Source organism: Clupea harengus, chromosome 2 (assembly GCF_900700415.2).
Source record: "Clupea harengus chromosome 2, Ch_v2.0.2, whole genome shotgun sequence".
NCBI lineage: Eukaryota > Metazoa > Chordata > Actinopteri > Clupeiformes > Clupeidae > Clupea > Clupea harengus.
Genome location: NC_045153.1, coordinates 25,486,021 through 25,505,759, shown reverse-complemented (window position 1 = coordinate 25,505,759; position 19,739 = coordinate 25,486,021). Strand labels below are relative to the sequence as shown.

Genomic DNA, 19,739 nt, shown 5'->3' with positions numbered 1-19,739 from the left:
ACACACACACACACTTACTCACACACTGACACACACACACACACACACACATTTGTAAATGGTGTCACTGCTAGACAAATGTCTCCACAGTGTTTGTCTTTTTACTTCTCCAGTCATTATGAGCCCTATGTATAAAAAAAAAACAGGTCATCCTTTTCACCACTGATAATGTCCTGGCATTATACACTGAAGGCTAAGCATTGGTTTCTTGTTCAACTCCATATTTTAAATCAGGTTTGTAAGCTTGATATTGCACAAAACCTGCATTAGATATTTATTAGATAAGCGTGCAATGGCTTTATTTATTTCTCTTTCTATACTGATAGTTGATTATAATTATATTTACTCCAAAGGATTGAGAAATTAGAGCATACTTTGCATGTTGGATACCTACAGAGTATATATCAACAAACTGTTGGGTCCAGTTGTTTCTTAATGGCATGTGTACGTTTTGGGGCTTCCAGAAATGAAGAGATATCCAATATATTCAAAGCATCGTGCTTTTATCCTATATGTGAACTAGGTGGGTCTCTGCATATTAGGCCATAACCACACTCTGTAACCAAAATGTTCCACAAAAGCATACTGACTAGCTTGACCCTTGACAGTTCAAACCAGAGAAATCTGACTTCTGAAATCTCAGTATTTTGATCTCCCAACAATAAGACGATAAGTTCAAGTCAACGTTCAGTTTTTATATCTGATAAAATCAGTGTAGGTGTAGCAGCTGATCGACAGACACAAAGGTTACACAGGAACTTGCTGGTTCAAGTGCTTTGTGATTTATTTTACCATGTTTAAGATATCCCCTTCTGAGAAGAGTACTTGCACTTTTGATCATGTATGCTTCATTTCTGCACTGTAATAATCTTGTAAATATGTACGATGTGCAGGTTTGGAGGAACAATAATTTGCGTTGGGAAATTGTTGATGGAGCATTGTGTTGTGAAATTGAATAATTCGGCTACTGAAAGCATTTGCACATCAACTTCAGCCCTGTACGAGGCAGTCACTTTTTAACCTAGTGTGTTTCACGGTTGTTTTTATGCATTTATGCCATTGTATATTTTATACATTGCAACACTTTACAACACTGATTATTTGAATGTTTCAGTTCTTAAATGAATTAAATGTATTATATCCAGTGTATATAGCACAGTTGATATAGGTAAATACTTTGGAATATTGTGTAAATACAGAATGAATATTAAAAAACGTATGCGGCCTGATGTGTGTTTCTATATCTACTTTTTAAACAAGCACATTTGCCCTCCAGCTACCACACTGGAACTGTAGAAATACATTATTATTGCAGATTTATGTTTTTTTTGCTGTAGATGGTCACTGGCTTGAGTCTTGATTCCTGTTAAAACTAGTTATCCAACTGTACAGGTAAACACAAATAATGAGATTGCTTCTACTGCAAATTAGTATCATGGGGCCGGCCAGAGACATTTGCACTTCATGAAAAGAGTTCCCAGTCTGGAGACTGGGATTTTGTATCCTCCTCCTTCATCAAGCACCACCTCAAGAAGGCGTTTAACGTGATTAACCAATGATTTAACTTGCAAGCTAGGACCACTGATTTGCCAAACCTGCTTGCTTGCAGTCTGTGTTCCACCACAGTCCCCGACGTTGGTCTCATGATTCATTTTTTTTCCAAAGATAAATTTGATTTTGTAGCGAGTAACGAAGGTTTCAGGGGAAATGTATCGGAGTTAAAGTATCAGTTTTCTTTGCAAAATGTAGTGAAGTAAAAGTGAAAGTCAACAACAATATAAATAGTAAAGTAAAGTACTTTATTAAAAAAACTACTTAAGTGCAGTAACGAAGTATTTCTACTATTTCTGTTTCTACGAAGTATTTCTACTATTTCTGTTTCTACTTCGTTACTATACACCACTGCCTTGTGGCAAGTACCGCGATTGATACAGTGACAGGAGTAATGAGATAGGCCTTATGGGTTGTCACTCACGTACTTCACATGATCAGTGGTCAAGGCGAGACCTATTTCATGCCAAATACTGGCTTTCACGGGTATGTAAAAAGACAACCTGTGTTTCTGTTATTGACATGCTGACTAACTTGTTATTTAGGGAGGCTAATGCCGGTTAATGCATTATCACACCTGCAGTTTGCTGTCTCATCTCAGCAGAAACGAAACCGAAACTGAACACGTCTTCGAGGAAACTGCGATCTGTTTTGCTGGTTGTTACTATTTTGGCTGTGACAAATTCAGCAATTGTTTGACAAGATGAGCTGTGATAAAGAAAACATTGGACTTATTGAATGCTTCAGGAATCGACTACGAAGACTTATTCTCGTCGAACCGCTTCTGGATCGTTTACACTTTATAGAGGATTGTGACAAAGAATCGATTAGAGCCAAGTTAAACAACCAGGGCAACTTACATGCTGCTGACCAACTCTTAAATACTATTTTGAAAGGTCCACAGACAGAGGGTTGGTTTAGGCAACTACTGGACGGTCTAGAAACAGTGGGTTGTAAGCATGCGGCTAACTATATCAACAACAACCCACCTACTCCGTCTATGGAGGTCGAAAATGACAACTGCATCAGAATGATACAACTTCTTCAACCGACTCTGGAAATAATGAAGACGCGAGATGTTTGCATGAGCTGTCACTCAAAGGACATTTTAACCGACGAGGATCGTGACAATGTAAGTCCATCTCTACAAGCAGGCTACAACCTAACTATAGGCTATAGCACACGGCGTGTTTAGCTTAGTCTATTATTGCAGTGGTTATTGAAGTTGCCATGTTCTTAAAACGTCCTATAATACGTAGCCTGTCATAAGTAAGTCATTAAGTATGTTTCCGAGGCTTGTCAAAGCTTATATAAAGTTATTGTAGCAATATATTCTGTATTCAGCTTGTCGCGCCGACATGCAATCCGTAAGAAATCCAGCAGAGGGCAGTAGCTGCCTATTTTTATCTCTGCGGTTACTGGTGTTTTATGTTCCTTGCAAGCTAAAATTGAGATGTTCTCGTGTCTTTCTAGATTCTAGCAGAGACTGACAACCTCGGATCAATAGGCGGTGCTCGTTTACTGCTCAGAAGAGTGGTAAGGAATGAAGCGGGGTGGTTTTCCACATTTCTCAAAGCTTTGACAGACACAGAGCACTTCCCATTGGTCGAAGAGCTGCAAGGAAAAGATCTGGTGGATGAGGAAGGTAAGAGTTGGAAACATACAATGTTTGAGATGTAAGTGATTTCAATTTATAAAAAGGCATACATAAACTGTACAAACATCTAACAGATTTAGTAAGGCTGACTTTGTCATATGCACTTTTACAAAATGTACACTCATTGTATAATGTATACACAACATAAATACTACTGGCCTTTATGTCACGTTACTGATCAATTTCCTTCATTTCTGTGTCAGGTGAACGTGACACACCTCATGCTCTTAAAGATGACAAGGAACTTGCAAAGGAACACCTTAAAACGAACCTGGCCGTGCCTGCCCAAGTGAAGGCCCCTGCCAGCCTTCTGGACTCATCCTGTGATAGTATATCAGGCATCCTCTCAAGCGAGTCCCTTGATGGCACTTTTGATAGCACAGGTAACATGGAAAAATACACTTCATTTTGTTCCCCTGTCTGTGTGTGTGCACATTGAACCAATGTATAGGTATTATTATATAGGTCATATTGCTTGTTTCATTGTATTGTATAGCACTCCTGAAACACTATTCTCTCTTAACATTGTTTTTTCTCTGCTCTGTTTGTGCAGTGGACCTTTATACTGATGACTTTTCCCAGAATGAGAGTAGCCATGCCAGCGAGAGCATGGATGGTTCCACATCAGGTAAGGCCCCTTTCTTGGCAATGACCTCCGAGGGAAATAGTTCTACATGAGAATAAGTATTGTAAATAGAATAAGATAACATGATCTATTAGTAATTGAAAACATAGTTTTAGATTGATGGTAACTCTTGATGGACACTTGGGGTCTGTCAGTCATGCAACACTATGTACAATATGCAGCTGGTCTTGTGTCTGTTTCATATGAACAGGGTATATCAGACATCACCACAGATTTCCCGTTTCCATCTGCATGTTGTGCATTAAGAAGCCATGAATCATAGCTCTGCATAGCGCTGCACTGCACACTGGCTTTTGAGCCATTCTTCAAAGCTAGTTCAGGTCAGTCGGGTGTGTGCAGCCTGCCTGTGTTAATGTACATCTTGAAGCAATCATCCGTTAAACCCAGAGAGTCTTCTGGGAGGACTAGTGGTATGCAGGAGGCGTTAACACCAGTGAAATATCCTGGACTAGTCCAATGTGCTGTCCAGAATTCTCACATTTCACCAGAAGATCATCTTTCTGCATGTTCTGTTGATACAGTTGGTCCTGATAGGGTTCTGCAGCTGGCAGCATAGTTAGCTGAACTCTCCAAGATACATTAGGAGTGTTTATAAGAGGTTTTTTTGACACTTTTCTCCAGGCAGTCAACGTTTCTGCTTTAAAGGCTACGTCTGTAAACCGTGTAAACCAAACCAAGTTTAAACAAAATCAGCAGTTAATTCCCCATGTGTGCTGTCTTAACACACATCCAAATCAAAGTCAGAATCATGAAATTGCTAAAGAGCTCAACCCAAATAAAGAATTGCTTCTGAAATCTTTTGGTTCTATAGACATATGCATTCATGATGCTAAAGTCTAGCATTAGCTAACCCACAATGAATGCTTTTCCTCGACAGTGTTAGCAAGGTGAAGGTGGAGGCTCTGTGCTATCAGGATACTGCTAGGCCTTTGTGGTGGCAGTGGAATGGAATGACGGCGAGTCACAGAAAAAAGGGCTCCATGGGTTCGCCCTAATTGGCCCGAGGAATATGTTCCATGCGTCTCTGTGACTAACCACACAGAGGTTAAAGAGTGTGGACGAAAGCCAGTCCTCTCCTCTCAATTGCTACCACATGCTGTTGAGACTGTGAATGGGGACACGAGTGAAATTTGTTGGAAATTTGTCTCTTTGGTTTGTGTGATTTAGTCCCCTAGATTGAGATGTGGCAGGGAAGATGCATCATTGGTATTATAAAGTAGAATAGGCACAGTTAGATTCTGCACACTTAGGTTGTTGCATATGCTCACCTCTTGGCCATCACTGAAACATAACCAAACTCAGCTAAGGTATTAGAGGTGCAGTGGTCTTGATCAAAACAGTGTCACGGTGACATGCATACGTGTGCTATTAGTGTAAATTTCACCACGCATCGTGTTGTAATTAAAATGTGTAATCACAAGTGGTAGGGCTTCCTTGGAACCATTGTTCTGCCATAGTCTTTTTTTTTTACTAAATCAATAGCATTTATTAACATTGTTGTTAATTTTAGGACAAGGTTACCAATATCTGAGAGTTATTTGTGAATATTGTTTTTTTAGACTTGGTGCTTACATAAGGCTGCCAGATGGGGTCTCTGTCATCATAGCAACTGTGCAGAGAGCTCTGACTGAGAGCATTTATGCGGTCAGACAGGGGAGCAAAGAGAAGGGCATGGATACATCCTGGGCAAAGCAAACGCCCGTGAAATGTTATTATGTTTCAGATTGCAAACTCCAAAACACATCTGTAAACATTCTGAATTCTGAATTCTGAAACAAACGTTCAGATTACACTTTCAGCAGTCTAACAAATATTCTAATGGGAGTACATTTGTAGGGAATCTCAACCTCAGACACACAGTGAAAACAAATAAAAAATGATGTGCTTATACAGTCAGGTGACCAGTTATTCAGACCTTTAATAACATCTTAGAACAGTGCATTCAACACAGCCAGCAGAGAAAGCAACACAGAGTAATATTCCACCACAGACTAACTAATTATAGTCTACACAGGGTATAGGCACTGTATTTTTAAGTACTTTTGAATTATATGTCTATCTGACAGGCAGCACACATTTCATCACAAGAAATAAGATCTAGCGATCCAAGTTGCATAAATTGTAAATAAATTATTGTTATTTGTGGTATCTACCTCAATTTAATAATACAGAACGTGTCCTTCTGTATAGGATTCTTGCAAAGAACGTGTCTGAAGCCATCTAAATGCAGCCACTAATAAAAGTAAACACAGCATAACTTTTCTGAAGCGGCTTTAGCACACGCCTGCTTGTGCCAGCACCAACAGTTTATGGTTACCATTGCTTTCTCATAAATCTATACTAAATATACGGGAATTTGTGAAACGACCATAAAGACTTCTTTAAAACAGAGCAAACCCCAGAAAGATCAGTTTGCAGTTGTGCCGTTTTAAGCCAGGCTGCTGGGGGAATCTCTGTAACATATCTCTGGATTTCAGAGAAGGGAAATATTAGAAAGCCATAGAGACCATTGTTTACTTCTTATTGCTTTGGAGCTCACAATTAGTAATCTATTCCCCTCACCCGCATAGAATTAATCCAGGAAGTGCCACTCTAGTGATGCAGTCAAACACAGTTGGGAGACCTTTTGTCATGTATTGCTCTAGGGTGGGGGATTAGGAGGGCTTACACCATCCTTATGAGAAGTTGTTTTAAACCAGAGTGCTTGGGACATACCCTGCGGTTCCCTAGAAAGCCATGAACTCACCCCCATCTGACTCAACCCCATCAGTAACCACCCCCCCCCCCCCCACCCCCTTTAAGTTTACATAATGACAAACATAGGACCAGCCTGGGCAGTGAGTGCCTGCAGCAGGACAGGGCCGTAATTATAGGGTGTTGATGCAGACGCCGTCTGCTGGCTGAACCCACCGTTTGTTCTGCTGTCTCTCCCCAGGCAGTGGCGATGGGGGGGCGGAGGCGGCTGCAGCGGGAGGCCCAGAGGAGGGGGGCATTGTTCTGAGGGACTATCAGATGGATGTCGCCGGGCCTGCCCTGGAGGGCAAAAACATCATCATCTGCCTCCCAACAGGAAGTGGGAAAACCAGAGTGGCCGTCTATATAACGAAGGAACATCTGGACAGCAGGAAGAGGGGCAACCAGCCAGGGAAAGTTGTGGTGTTGGTGAATAAGGTACATAGACACGTCAGGGCCTTTTTACTCTCTTTGTCCGGCTGTCGGCTCCAGTTTTGGTCATTGCGTCTTAACGCAGCTCAGATGTTTAGCTTTAGTGTAGTTCACGTGTGTGCTGTGGTGCACTCTCGTGATTGCTTGTGGCCTTGTTTTTCTATTATGGTTCAAAAAGGGGAAATACTTTTTAGTGATGCACCAGACTTAACGTCTGCAGAAATGATTCATCAAACTGACAAAGTCTGACGCGGCTCTAAATCCTGCACTGATGTAGTTTTAAGTGTTGACTTATCTGAAACACACAGCTGGTGTGGGACATTGATTATTATTATAATAGGGAGTGACTTGGCAACAGGAAACTAAAACATATCACAGTGTCTTTAATTATGAAGATATCACATCACACATGTCCATAGGTAATACAATAATCTGTTCTGTGATATAAAATAAAGCTTAGGGCATTTGCAATAAGTTTGTTATTTTGCAGATTCCTCTGGTAGAACAGCATTATTCCACTGAGTTTGGGAGGTTCCTGCGGCACCAGTTCAAAGTGGAGAGGGTGAGCGGAGACTCGCAGATGAAAATCTCTTTCCCCGAGATCTTCAGAAAGAATGACATCATCATCTGCACGGCACAAATCCTGGAAAACTCCCTCGCCAATGCGAAGAAAGTAGACGAGGACGGGATCTCGCTGTCAGGTTTGGCCCCATTCTGTTGCCGTCCAGTTCTCTTATCATTTTTACCACTAACAAGGTGATTTTGTGCGCTTTCTCCTCCTGTGAATTATTGATCTGCGGTTGACAGATGTTATGGAGGAGAGGCTTCTTGGACTCTGCCTAAGCGGCCTCGGATGAATGACGTCCCTGGTGTTTTATATGTGGGGAGTGGGGGGGTAGGCAGGCAGGCAGGCAGGCAGGGAGGGGAGACTGAATGGGAGGACGCACTTCTCCCCCCTCAGGGATTTTCCACTGACAGGTTTCTGTCATATCTAGCCAGTTCTCTTTTCTGTGGATGTCAAGCTGGCACTCTAACCCAAGGTGGAATTTCCCCAAGTGTAACAGATGCTGTTTGCTTCATGTCTTCCTGTTCCGTGTTTTTTTATTTATTCGTTTTTTATAATTATTAGGGTTTTTTTTCTGTTTTTTTCCGAGGGGGTAGGGAGGGGGGTGGCTGGTGAATGTCTGGCCTCAAGTCTGTTCAAGTCATCAGGGGGTGGCTCATCAAATCCACCTGAGGGCCCCTGTCATTGCGTCAAGCTTAGTGTTCCACACCAGGGCTGCTTGTGTGTTTTCATTGGCCTCTTGGGCAGCATACGTTACACCAGACGAAAAGAAGAAAAAAAAGAGTTGGATTTGTAAAACGAAACTCTTGGCATCAGTCATTGCTGCGAAATGACCTTTCTCACTTTTCTCGCTGGTTCTGAGGCACAGACTGGGGTTAGAGAGAGAGAGCGAGAGAGAGCGAGAGAGAGAGAGGTTTAAGTTTGCTGTAGGTTTTCCTTGAAGAGATATGAAAAGCTTGGCTGGGTTGGAGTGCCAAGGCTGTGGTGTAAAATTGCAGTCATGAAAAAAATAATGTGCTATCGTCGTATTTGAAAATCTGCAAATCTGGAAACAAAACAATGGCTTGGGTATGGAGGTTGGCTTTCCAGCAAGATAATCAACGTGTAAACATTACGCCTCAGCATAATTAAAAATAGATGTTGCAGGAAGGAGTTTTGAGGTTTGTGGGAGCGAGAGAGAGAAAGAGGGAGAAAGAGAGCTGCCTGAAGGAATATGGGAGTCGTATGGGACCTCTTTGTCGGTTCATGTCCTCCCCAGCTAGGTGAGGTCCTGAACCCCTGGCTGAGGGTTCTGTGCTGGTTCACAGTGGTGATCATTAAAACACATGCCAGCTGTGGTGGTGGATTTACACTCCTCTCCCGTCTTGTTGATGGCATGACCCAAGACCTTTCCCTATTTGACCCCTTTCAACTGCTTCCCTACTACACCCCGACACTCCCTACTCGAACATTCAATTAGGGATCATCAGCTTTTCCTCAGACGAGACCCTTGTAATGTTCTACTGAAAACTATTCCGACCCCTTTGGGATTCCATAGTTTTAGAATTAACTTAAAGCGTCCTCAGCGTATAATCGTTAAGTGCCTCCCAGTAACAGTAGACCAAAGAGCCATGTTACAACGAAATACAATTCAAATGGTGATGCAGTTGAAATATTTCTTTAACTACTACACAGAATAATGCTAGGAATGATCACTGAAGCATCCTTTTACTGAACCCTTGTAGAGATCACCCTTATGGTGATAGATGAGTGTCACCACACGCAGAAGGGAGGTGTCTACAACCACATCATGATCCGCTACCTGAGGCAGAAGCACCGCAACGACCTGCTGCGGAAGGAACAGAAGGATCCCCTGGCCATCCCTCAGGTCCTGGGGCTCACTGCCTCGCCCGGAGTTGGAGGTGCCAAGACCCAGCAGAAGGCCGAGGAGCACATACTCCGGGTACTCCAGCCAGACTTGCTGCACTTGCTCTTTTTCTCCTGTTCCCCATTCCTTCTCTCCCTTTTCTCCCACGCCTGCGTGTCTTCCTGACCCTACATTCATTCATCACCCCCCCCCCCCTTTTTCCCTACTCTCCCTCTCCCTCTCTCTCTCTCTCTCTTTTTTTCTCTCTCTTTTTTTTCTCTCTCTCTTTACCCTCTCTTCCTCCGGTCTTGCTGCTCCCTGCTTTGTCTCTTGTTCAGTTTTTCACGGCACTCGTAGTGGAGAAGCCTGTTTCCAATGTCCCACATGGCCCCAGACTCCCCACAGCTGTAGAGCTCTTCGTGCCATTCCTGCCTCACACTGGAGAGAGCATTAAAGCCAGATTGTTTTGTGAAACAAGGACCTTCTTTACTTTGTTACTAACTCACTCAAGGTCTGCCCTCTCCAAGTTGGTTTTCTATTGGTTGCTTGTGTCCTTCAATATGACAGCCAGTTTTATTAACTAAAATAATGTTAAATATAGAGCAGTGGAATAGAATGGTGTACTGCTGATAAACTTGTATCATGTCATATGTGTTAGCAGTCATTGCCACCTCTTCACTCCCTCTTGCTCTTTTATGCTGTCATCTCATTTGTAGATATGTGCTAACCTGGATGCTGTTACTATAAAGACAAAGAACCTAGAAGAAGAGTCTACGTCCCCTTTCAAAAGGATTGCAAGTGCTGATAAAAGGAAAGAGGTACCTCTTTAATGTTACACTTTCCATAGACATTCTCCACATGCTAGTGGGTATGATAGGCCATGGCAGCAGTGATGTGCTGTTAAAAGTCTGTAACGCTAAGTGCAGTCCATAAATGCATGCTTGCTTCCATGCTGTCATTTTTGCTCATGAATTATGATATGAATGCACTAGAGTGAGAGTGGCATATCAAGCTGCCAATCTGAAGTAATTTGAATTGCTCACGTCATCACAGGTTTTAAAAGCCACACTGTCACCTCTCTGTCCTTTAAACAAAGAGTAGCCATAGGCCTGCAGGCACCTTTGAACAACAGGAAGCAGCACCTCTTATATTAATAACCACACTACACAATACTTTCAGAATGCAAGAAATGATTGTGCTATAAATTCTCTTGATTTAAGAAATCAAATGTCACTGTACTAAAACCTTTTATGACATTCAGAATGTACAAAACATTTTTGAAAGCCAAATGAATGTCTTGCGTAAGTGCCTGGCTAGGTAATTCACGCTGTCAGTCCAAATTCATTGTAGAGATTTTATCCCCCAAATGCGGCTTTGTAACTAATCTCTCCTATTGTTCTCCCAACAATCATAAGGATCCCTTTGGAGATGTTATCAAGGGGATCATGGAGCAGATCCAGACTCATGCTGGGCTGAACCCACTCTGTGACTTCGGCACCCAAAACTATGAGCAGTGGGTGGTCCTGACAGAGCAGAATGGTGAGTCTCCATTTCCATATGCACTAAAGAAAAAATCCTAATTTTTCGTTGACTCGTTTTTTCCCCTCAGGGAGTATATATGTTCCTTGAGAGCCGTGGCGGTATTTGCTGAAGAGACCACTGACTTACTGGCACTTACAGGCAGAGTGCCAGTTCAGCTGAAACCCAAGACCTCTTAGATGAGTTCTCCCTAAATCTGATGACTAACCCATGTGTTTTACAGTTCTGGGTTTTTAATCAGGGTAGCTGTACAACACATTCTCACAGTACCCCGAAAGAAAAAAACCCTGCCCCCTATAAATCCCTATAGGATAGGAACGTATAAGCATTTCCAACTGACCATTTTTTTGTAATGTTCCTGTGGCATAAATCACCCAAAGTCTGCAGGAACATTTGAGTCTGAAAGCCAGCATTGGCTTTCTTATTGCAGAGTCTGAGAGCAGGGATTCCTTCCTCTGCTCTCTCTCTCTGCGCCTGTAGGAAAACCTTCAGTCATCTGATTGGCCTGTCATTTCTCATACAGCCGCTAAAGAGGAAAACACAAAAGTGCGAGTGTGCGCCGAACACCTCCGCCAGTACAACGAGGCCCTGCACCAGAGCAACACCATCCGCATGTCCGACGCTTACCGCTTCCTCGACAAGTACTACAGCGAGGAGGGGAAGAAGAAGTACGACCCCGATGAGGAGGAGACCATTGCAATCACTGACACTGAAAGATTTCTCTTCACATTGTTCAAAGGTATTTCCATAAAACTGAATAATTCAGTTGCATTTTCATTCAACGAAGTCAGTTTGTGTAAGATATCACATGCGTTATCCTGGGAATTGTTGGAATGTTTTGCTAAGCTGTGTTGATCACCGACTGGACGTCGTTTTTTTCACAGACAAGAGAGAGAACCTGCAGGATTTGGCCAAGCAGCCCAAGTACGAGAACAACAGCCTGTCCAAACTGCGTGAGAACATCCTGAAGGAGTTCACCACCCGGGCGGAGGCGCGGGGAATCATTTTTACCAAGACGCGGCTCAGCGCCATCGCCCTCAGCCAGTGGATCCAGGAGAATCCAAAGTTTGAGGAATGTGGAGTCCGGGCCAGCCATCTGATCGGAGGAGGAGACCAGAGCCTCGTGAAGCCCATGACCTCCGTGAGTGAGGCCTGAGTGACGTAATAGCATATCTGTTTCTGTCTCTTTTCTTTCTCTCTGTCTGCTCTTGTCTCTTCTCTTTCTCTCTGTCTGCTCTGTCTCTCCCTTTTTCAGCACACCTGTCTCCAGGGATGGGAATGACGAGTTTGGAATTCCATGTACGGTTTCAAACAGTCTTTGGATGTGATATTGTTGTTGTTCTCCGAACAGGCCGAGCAAAAGGATGTCCTGAAAAAGTTTCGTCAGGGGGAGATAAATCTGCTCATTGCAACCACAGTTGCAGAGGAGGGTCTGGACATAAAGGAGTGTAATATAGTTATCCGCTACTGCCTGGTCACCAATGAGATCGCCATGATTCAAGTAAGTCTTGTGATTGTAAGAGAAGAAAACAGTCTATTCATACACATGTCAATATGTTGCATCTCTTGTCTACGACAGCGTATTAGGGCCATTGTAGGTACATACATATATATACATATGTGTGTGTGTGTGTGTATATATATTCAGAGAGAAAAACGACATAAACGACAATGTCCACATACTTTCATACATACTAGGCTATAACTACTGGTTGGTGGCACAAATAAGCTAGACAAAGATGCTGTAATAAAGGCTGATAACAGCACCAATGGGATGGGAATGGAAGAGAATTAGAAGCTACACAGCAGCCATCGGATTCAGGCATCCCTTTAACGTCCACATGTCTGATGGCAGCACCCAGAGACATCAACATTCACCTTGAACCAGTTTCTCTCTGGCTGACACTAAAGGCAAGCTATTTTGTGAAAGGAAGAAACAGCCTGTAGCCTTTACAATCAATCACTTTTGCCTTGGATGTTCATGATAACCCGCTATCAACTTAATTAAAAGCAGCAATAAGGAGTTCGGTTCCAAAACTAGCAAGCTAACTACCTAAAAGGCTTGCAAACACCACCAATAGCCCAGTTGACACTGATAGAAGCTTGCCAACACACTAACTGGTGTCTTTTGGCAGTATAGCTGGCAATGTCATGCTGTGAAAGCTTTTCTTCCATTTTTGCGAGGTGTTCCAGCCAGGAAACACAGAACTACATAGTGCATATCCTGGATGGCTAGTGGGAAAGACACAGGTGTTTATCTGTATTTCACATGACCATATGCTATCAAAATGAATTTGAGGATGGTACCAAATCTAGTTGCCTATAAAACCATACCTCAAAAAGTGTCAAATTGTTGCAGTGTTACTTTAAAATCCAAGAGTCTTTTATTGGCCAGGTATAGGCCTACACGTTTGACAGCCATGTTCCATAGCCTACTGTTGCACCTTTCTCACTAACATGTAGGCCTACGTAAGGCGTTTTCTGTTTACCGATGGCATCTGTGGTGTGGTGAGGTTGATCCAGTAGTGCAACGTGAAGCAATGTGGTTCTTTGACAAAAACATTATTTTTTAAAAGTTTCTTGTAAATTTGCAAATGTTTTCCTGCACATTTACGACTTTAATTCGTAGTTTTTTCTCTGGATATTACCCCCCTTCCACAGCTCCGTAATTTTTTTTTCTACAATGGCCCTAATACGTTGTCATACTGGTCCTGTTAGTACTATTATGTAATAACAGCCATCATAATGAAATAATTAGCCTCATATCTGCTGCTCTGTCTAACACTCATACTGAGCTCCTGTACCACTAGATCTTAAAATAGCACCTGTCACATGTGTTCTAGTTTCTCATCCCTCATGTGCTGGCGTGTCATATTAGGAGACATACTGTATATGTGGTAGAAGACATAATGACTGGAGTTCATTTGGCTTGGTTTTGCACCGTAGGCGCGAGGCAGAGGGAGAGCCGAGGATAGCAGCTACACTCTGGTGGAGGTGGAGGGATCAGGAGTGGCTGAGCGCGAGAGCGTTAATGAGTACCGGGAGAAGATGATGGAGAAAGCCATCATCAAAGTGGGAGGACTACCCAGGGCAGAGTACAACAAGAAGGTGAGTGTGTGCCCTGTGCTGAGTATGTTTGTCTGAGAGTGACTGTATCGCGTTAACCAAACACTTACAGTCTGATGTTTAGGTTCTATCTCTCGCTTGAAGAGGTAACAGACAAAGCAACTCATTTCCTTTCTACACAGAAGCAACATCCAAGAAGACCTCCAATCTGCCTTTCACTGCACTGAAACAGCTTTAGTCTAAGTCCTGAATGATCTAGTCAGTGCATCTGATCATGGATGCATTTCAGTACTGGTTCTTCTAGACCTTAGCGCTGCTTTTGACACTATAGGTTAACATATTTTACTACAAAGATTTGAACACCCTGTTGATATCAAAGGCTGTGCCCTAGCCTGGCTTAGGTCTCCCTTTTCTGTCCGTCTTCAGTCCACTACATGTCCACTATTAATCATCCAGTCATACAATAGTAATTTATGGATTCCCCCAAGGCTGTAATAAGGAAGCATGGTATTAACGTCCATTGCTATGCTGATGACAACCAACTATACCTATCCATGAAACCTGACAAAATGATACAACTACCTAACATAGAGGCTTACCTGAATGATGTCAAAGCATAGAAGACTAACAATGTCCTGCTCCATTGGAGAATTACACTACCCAGCCATCTCCTCGCACTCAATGGCATCCCACTTATATCCGACACAAGTGTCAAAGATCTATTGACCAAGACCTCTGTTAGGTGAAACTTCACCCTAGTTACCTCAGGACTCTGGAGCTGCATATAAGTATATTTATTAAACAAACAACAACAACAATTGCAATCGGGCTCACTCCCAGCACAAGGCTGAAAGTGAAGCAATATTAAACACATCGCACAAGGTTTATATAGACAGAAGTTTAGCGTTCAGCAGGGATAACCACGTGGTGGATTGCTGACGTCCGAGGCAAGGATGGAAGTTTTGCACAAGGTCGGAAGAAGCACAGTTCGACCCTTCTTATCACCTCTGGTCTAAACATGCTCTTGTACATATGCAGACTAAGTGGCACCTAATAATCTAAGTTACACACGCACACAGAAAAGCCATGTCCCTGCTTTCATAAGCACATGATTCATACAAGGAATATATTAATACAAGGCACTTGATTCATATATTCTTAAGTCATTAACAGTGCTTGGACATTATCTCCATCAACCTCTCATTCAACTCACACATAAAACACAATATAATATATAATATTAGATCAGAACAGTCCTGTACCTTCAAGTTGCAGAAAAAAATAATCCACACATTAATTACTTCGCGACATTCGAGATGTGGACACGCTTCCAATCAGACACCTGTCACAAAAGCTTCCCATACACCATGCCGGGCAACCTCTCCTTCTACCTTTTTTTCTCTTTCTATATTATATTGTGCTATGTCGTTGATACTTATTAAATGGCCACATTACTTGTCATTCTCTTAGGGTGCCCTTAGTGTGACCAGGGTTCATATCCCAGTTTCTTCCCTAACCCTATCCCAATCCCTTCCCTTCCCTTCCCTTAACCTGGGTTCATATTCGCGCGGGGAACTGTTAACGCACTAAGCTGTTCTACAACCAATACTTGGAATGCTGACTCTCTCTATTTCTATCCACTAACAATCTTGTATGCATCATGTTTGCGCATCTTGTATTTATCATGTAATCTTGTATGCATCGTGTATGGGCATCTTGTATTTATCATGTAATCTTGTATGCATTATGTATGCCACATGTATGCTAATATGTTTTATCCTGATGTGTTTATGAATTCATCTGCTTGTTTATGAATTCTCTGTTCTCCTCCTCTCCTCCCTCAAATCAACCTTTTTCAGATCAGGTGGGCTTGCTTTGGGGTGTTATGGCCACTGCAAATATGAGATTCTCTGGTTGTTTTTGATCAGATAAAAGTCTTCCAGCTCCAAGCCATCGTGGAGGAGAATGTGCGCACCAAGAAGAAGAAGCAGAAGGGGATGCAGAAGGAAGACCCCTCCAAGGTCAGCTTCAGCTGCAGGAGCTGCAACAGGCCAGTCTGTTCAGGAGAGCACATCAAAGTCATCGAAGACATGCACCATGTCGTCGTCACTCCTGGATTCCGGTACCAACATCATATTTTTGCAGACTCCTCACGTGTTCACAGGATGTTTTCCATATTCTCATTCTGTAACTAAATATATAACCAATTGTGGTTGGTGCCCTCAGGAATATGCATGTTTCTGTGTGGTCACATAGGAATCCTGTTCCATGACATTCTTAGGGAAGAATGTGAAGTTTTGCTGCACAAGCATAAGTTAAAAAGGCATTTCAGAGTTGTCTAAAACTAGCGGGCTAAACACCTGACAGCCATCAGACTTGCCTTGCAACTACACCACAGCTTTGATGGTAATTTTGTATGACCAAAAGATTTGTTTGGAGACTCAGTCTGAGGTATGATCAGCCGAAGATTCAGGTTTAATCTTGCAATGATGTACACCAGAGGAGAGAGACTAAGATTTCACTCAAAGGATTCACCTAACTCCACTCACACTCCATTGTAACAATACAGACTTTTATCCTTTCCTAAAACAAGGGGTGTCACCCCATAACTCCATCCCTTCGTGAATATGTATCAAATTATTACCTTGGAGTCGTGAAGTCTAGGACCCATTTGCTCACACAGAGCAAATGGGTTTAAGAGCTCCAGCCATGATCAAAAGCCTTCTATTCATGAGGCCGAGGCACCTCAGATACTATGGCCTGGCTATATCACATTTATGAATTTAAGTGCTACCCGTTTTTTTTAAAAAAATTTACAAAATCAAGAAAATCAATTATAATCAAGATGTCATTTCATTTGAAATCAGATCAGTTTACATAGCACAACATGGCTGGATGGGGCACCAGCACTGTCCTCCTGAATCCTCCTAATGGTAGCTGCAGAGGCTGAGGTTTTTGGAACATATTGTCTTCTCAGGATTTAAGGTTTCACCAGTGTCTTTCCCAGTTCCTCGAGAAAAAGGCTTATCCTCTGGAGCTTCCCTCTCTTCCACTCCGGGTTCAGTGCCATCCAGGTGACAAAGGCGTTTTACGCCAAGATGTCCAATATGGTAAATAAAATCGCCAGTGGCCAGCGTAGGGTCCTCCTTTTGCAGCTGTAGGCAGACACCAGCTTGTCTATGTTGTCCACCCCTCCTTTTGTGGCATTATAATCCATGATGATCTCTGTTTTTTGATGCTCCAGGCCAGAGATTCTCCCATCCCAGTGCAGTGTACTCATGAGTATCACATTCTTGTGTTTCTTTGGATACCAGGGACGTGTCAGCTGTGTACACAAACTTGGAAGAGTTGACAGACCTGTTCTTTGTAGGCAGCAGTTGGGGTGGGAGCTCAGACCTGTTTTTTCTTATCGTTCCCACCATGCTCAGCTCCTGTCCCAGCTTGTACGATGTAAAAAAAATTGTAGCATGTGATCTTGTGTCCACTGAGTCCCTGAGCCAGCGTAGGGTCCTCCAGGACAACTCTCATTCCTTGATTTTTCTCAGGGCGTCCTCATCAGGTTACCCTATGTTGACTTGTAAGTTCCAAGCATATGAGGAAGTCACATCACAGGCAGCCCAGATCTTTATACCATATTTTGCAAGTTTAGATGGTATATAATGTCTAAAGGGGCAGCGGCCCCTAAATGGCATCAGCGGCAGGGGCAGAAACACAAAACTCTTACTCACACTTACTCACACACTCAGTCAAACACACACACACACTTAGCCTACATACACACAAGGCCCACATACACACAAACACACATAAGCGTGCGCGCACACACACAAACACACACACACACACTTACAGCAGGCCCACTCACATGCACGTGCGTGCAAACACACACACACACACACACAAACACACACACACACACACTTACAGCAGACCCAGACAGGAGGAGAACAGACTTTAGGTACACAGGACCTACAATTTCCACACTTTTATTTGCCAGTGGACCCGAACACCCTGTATGTAATACAAATGTGTAGGGGGGGGGGGGTTACGGTGTGCGGTCAATGAAAATTTGGTCTGATATATGTTCTTCGCAGAAAATGAGCCAAAGCCAATGAGTCTGAGTTTGAAAAAATAATTAATCATATTATTTTTGTTTGGATAAAAAATTAAAACGGGTCCCACAGACCCGAATACCATACAAGGGTTAATGGTGTTTGGGAACAGAATATCTTCATGACAATTTAGATGTGTTTCACTTTTATCTCTCTCCATACTTTTCCATTTTTCTCTTCCAGTCAGGCTTAATCTTTAATAATCTTGTCCATTTTTCTTTTTTTTACAGTGATCTGTTCATAGTGCGAGAAAACACTTCACTTCAAGAGAGGCTGCTGGACTATGAGGCCAATGGGGTTATAGCTTGCAAAGAGTGCGGGAATGTATGTACATTTTACTTTAGTGGGTTGGACTCAAAGATGGAATAGTGATTGGCCTCTCATGTAACCATCTGTATGACTTTTGGTTGTATATCTTTTTTTCTGATAGAAATGGGGATCCCTGATGTTGTACAAAGGGATTGAGTGCCCCTGTCTTAACATCAAGAACGCTGTGGTCACACACAACAGCAAAAACAGGGTCTTCAACAAGTGGAGTGAACTGGCCATTCGGTTTCCAGCCTTTGACTACGCAGAACATGCAATGGACTTTGCGAAGCATGCAATGGCTGAAAACTCAGAAGATGAGGAGGACGAGACGATGTGATAGTGACTGCGAGACAATGTTCTTCATGGCACGACATGAGATTTTAAATTCCTTGTCCTATTACTTTGGGGGCCACATACAAAGGCCATATCTGTTTACTTCATACCACTTATGCCTACACCTAAAGACAACAAACGCACTCTGATCTAACTACTGAACACACCTTACTATGACTTTCAACAGGCTACCCAGGGGAGTGGGATAGATATCTCTTGTGTCTCAAAACACTGGCAACGTCAATGCAAGTGTAACTAGTTGCATGCAGTTCAGTGATGATAATTCTTCATCTTCACCCCTCATCTCAGTGTTCTATTAAAAATGCAGTCCGTGATTCTGGCAAAAGGTTGTTGATGTTTGAGCCCAACTGTCAATCAAATTACACCTCTCTTCCCTGTGCCCATAAAGCAATGTGTTGATTGGCTGTAAAAGTGTATGGCTTGGTCCCAGCGCCAGGACTGTGTATGAACACCAGGTTTTTTTTGGAGTCCACACACAGAGCAGACAGCTAAAGGACCACGAGGAGCCATTTGCTGAATTTGACAAAAAAATCTATTGGGTTAGGATCGTTGACTTCAACTGTTATTACTCTCTGAGATTCAGACTGATCTGTCCTTGTTAATTATGTTAATAATCGAATGGCACACGTCCTGTCTTCTAGGGTAATCAACAAAGCTCTTGATAATAAATTGTGATCTATCCTTGTGTGATGTATTCTTGTTCATAGTGTGTGTTCTTCAAATATGAAAACATGACAGCTTTTCAATCAGTGTTGTTCCCTGCATACGATGATGCTCTGTAAACATACATGTCAACCTCTATCAAATGCACATACAATGTGGATGAAGCTATGCATAAAGCCTAAAATTATGTCTTTAGAACATGGTAGAACAAGGGAGAAGTAATGAACTGACAATAATTATGCACATTTATTTTCCTGTCACACTGA

At 42.6% G+C, this 19,739-nt stretch overlaps 2 protein-coding genes across 2 annotated transcripts in view; both read left to right on the top strand.

Moving 5' to 3' along the window:
- LOC105907942 (potassium voltage-gated channel subfamily H member 7) overlaps positions 1-1,229 on the top strand; it is a 50,519-nt gene extending 49,290 nt beyond the window's left edge. Inside the window, exon 16 of the mRNA XM_042710639.1 lies at positions 1-1,229. This exon is cut by the window's left edge and continues 1,242 nt beyond it. The gene's annotated coding sequence lies outside the window, so the exon portion shown is untranslated.
- A 738-nt stretch (positions 1,230-1,967) lies between these two features.
- On the top strand, positions 1,968-19,504 carry ifih1 (interferon induced with helicase C domain 1). The gene is made up of 16 exons (XM_031558323.2): positions 1,968-2,683; positions 3,025-3,196; positions 3,412-3,591; positions 3,762-3,836; positions 6,790-7,025; positions 7,510-7,720; positions 9,309-9,526; positions 10,147-10,248; positions 10,846-10,969; positions 11,493-11,708; positions 11,854-12,110; positions 12,321-12,470; positions 13,916-14,077; positions 15,964-16,157; positions 18,378-18,471; positions 18,578-19,504. The coding sequence occupies exons 1-16, from the start codon at positions 2,255-2,257 to the stop codon at positions 18,791-18,793; spliced, it is 3,036 nt and encodes a 1,011-aa protein (XP_031414183.1). The 5' UTR covers positions 1,968-2,254; the 3' UTR covers positions 18,794-19,504.
- Positions 19,505-19,739: the final 235 nt, after the last annotated feature.

Bases quoted from the DNA above. Each gene is read 5' to 3' on its own strand.
- ifih1 (XM_031558323.2), top strand. From the start codon at position 2,255: ATGAGCTGTGATAAAGAAAACATTGGACTTATTGAATGCTTCAGGAAT. The intron at 7,721-9,308 runs GTTTGGCCCCAT...GAACCCTTGTAG, and splicing joins GGACGGGATCTCGCTGTCAG to AGATCACCCTTATGGTGATA. The intron at 14,078-15,963 runs GTGAGTGTGTGC...GTTTTTGATCAG, and splicing joins GGGCAGAGTACAACAAGAAG to ATAAAAGTCTTCCAGCTCCA.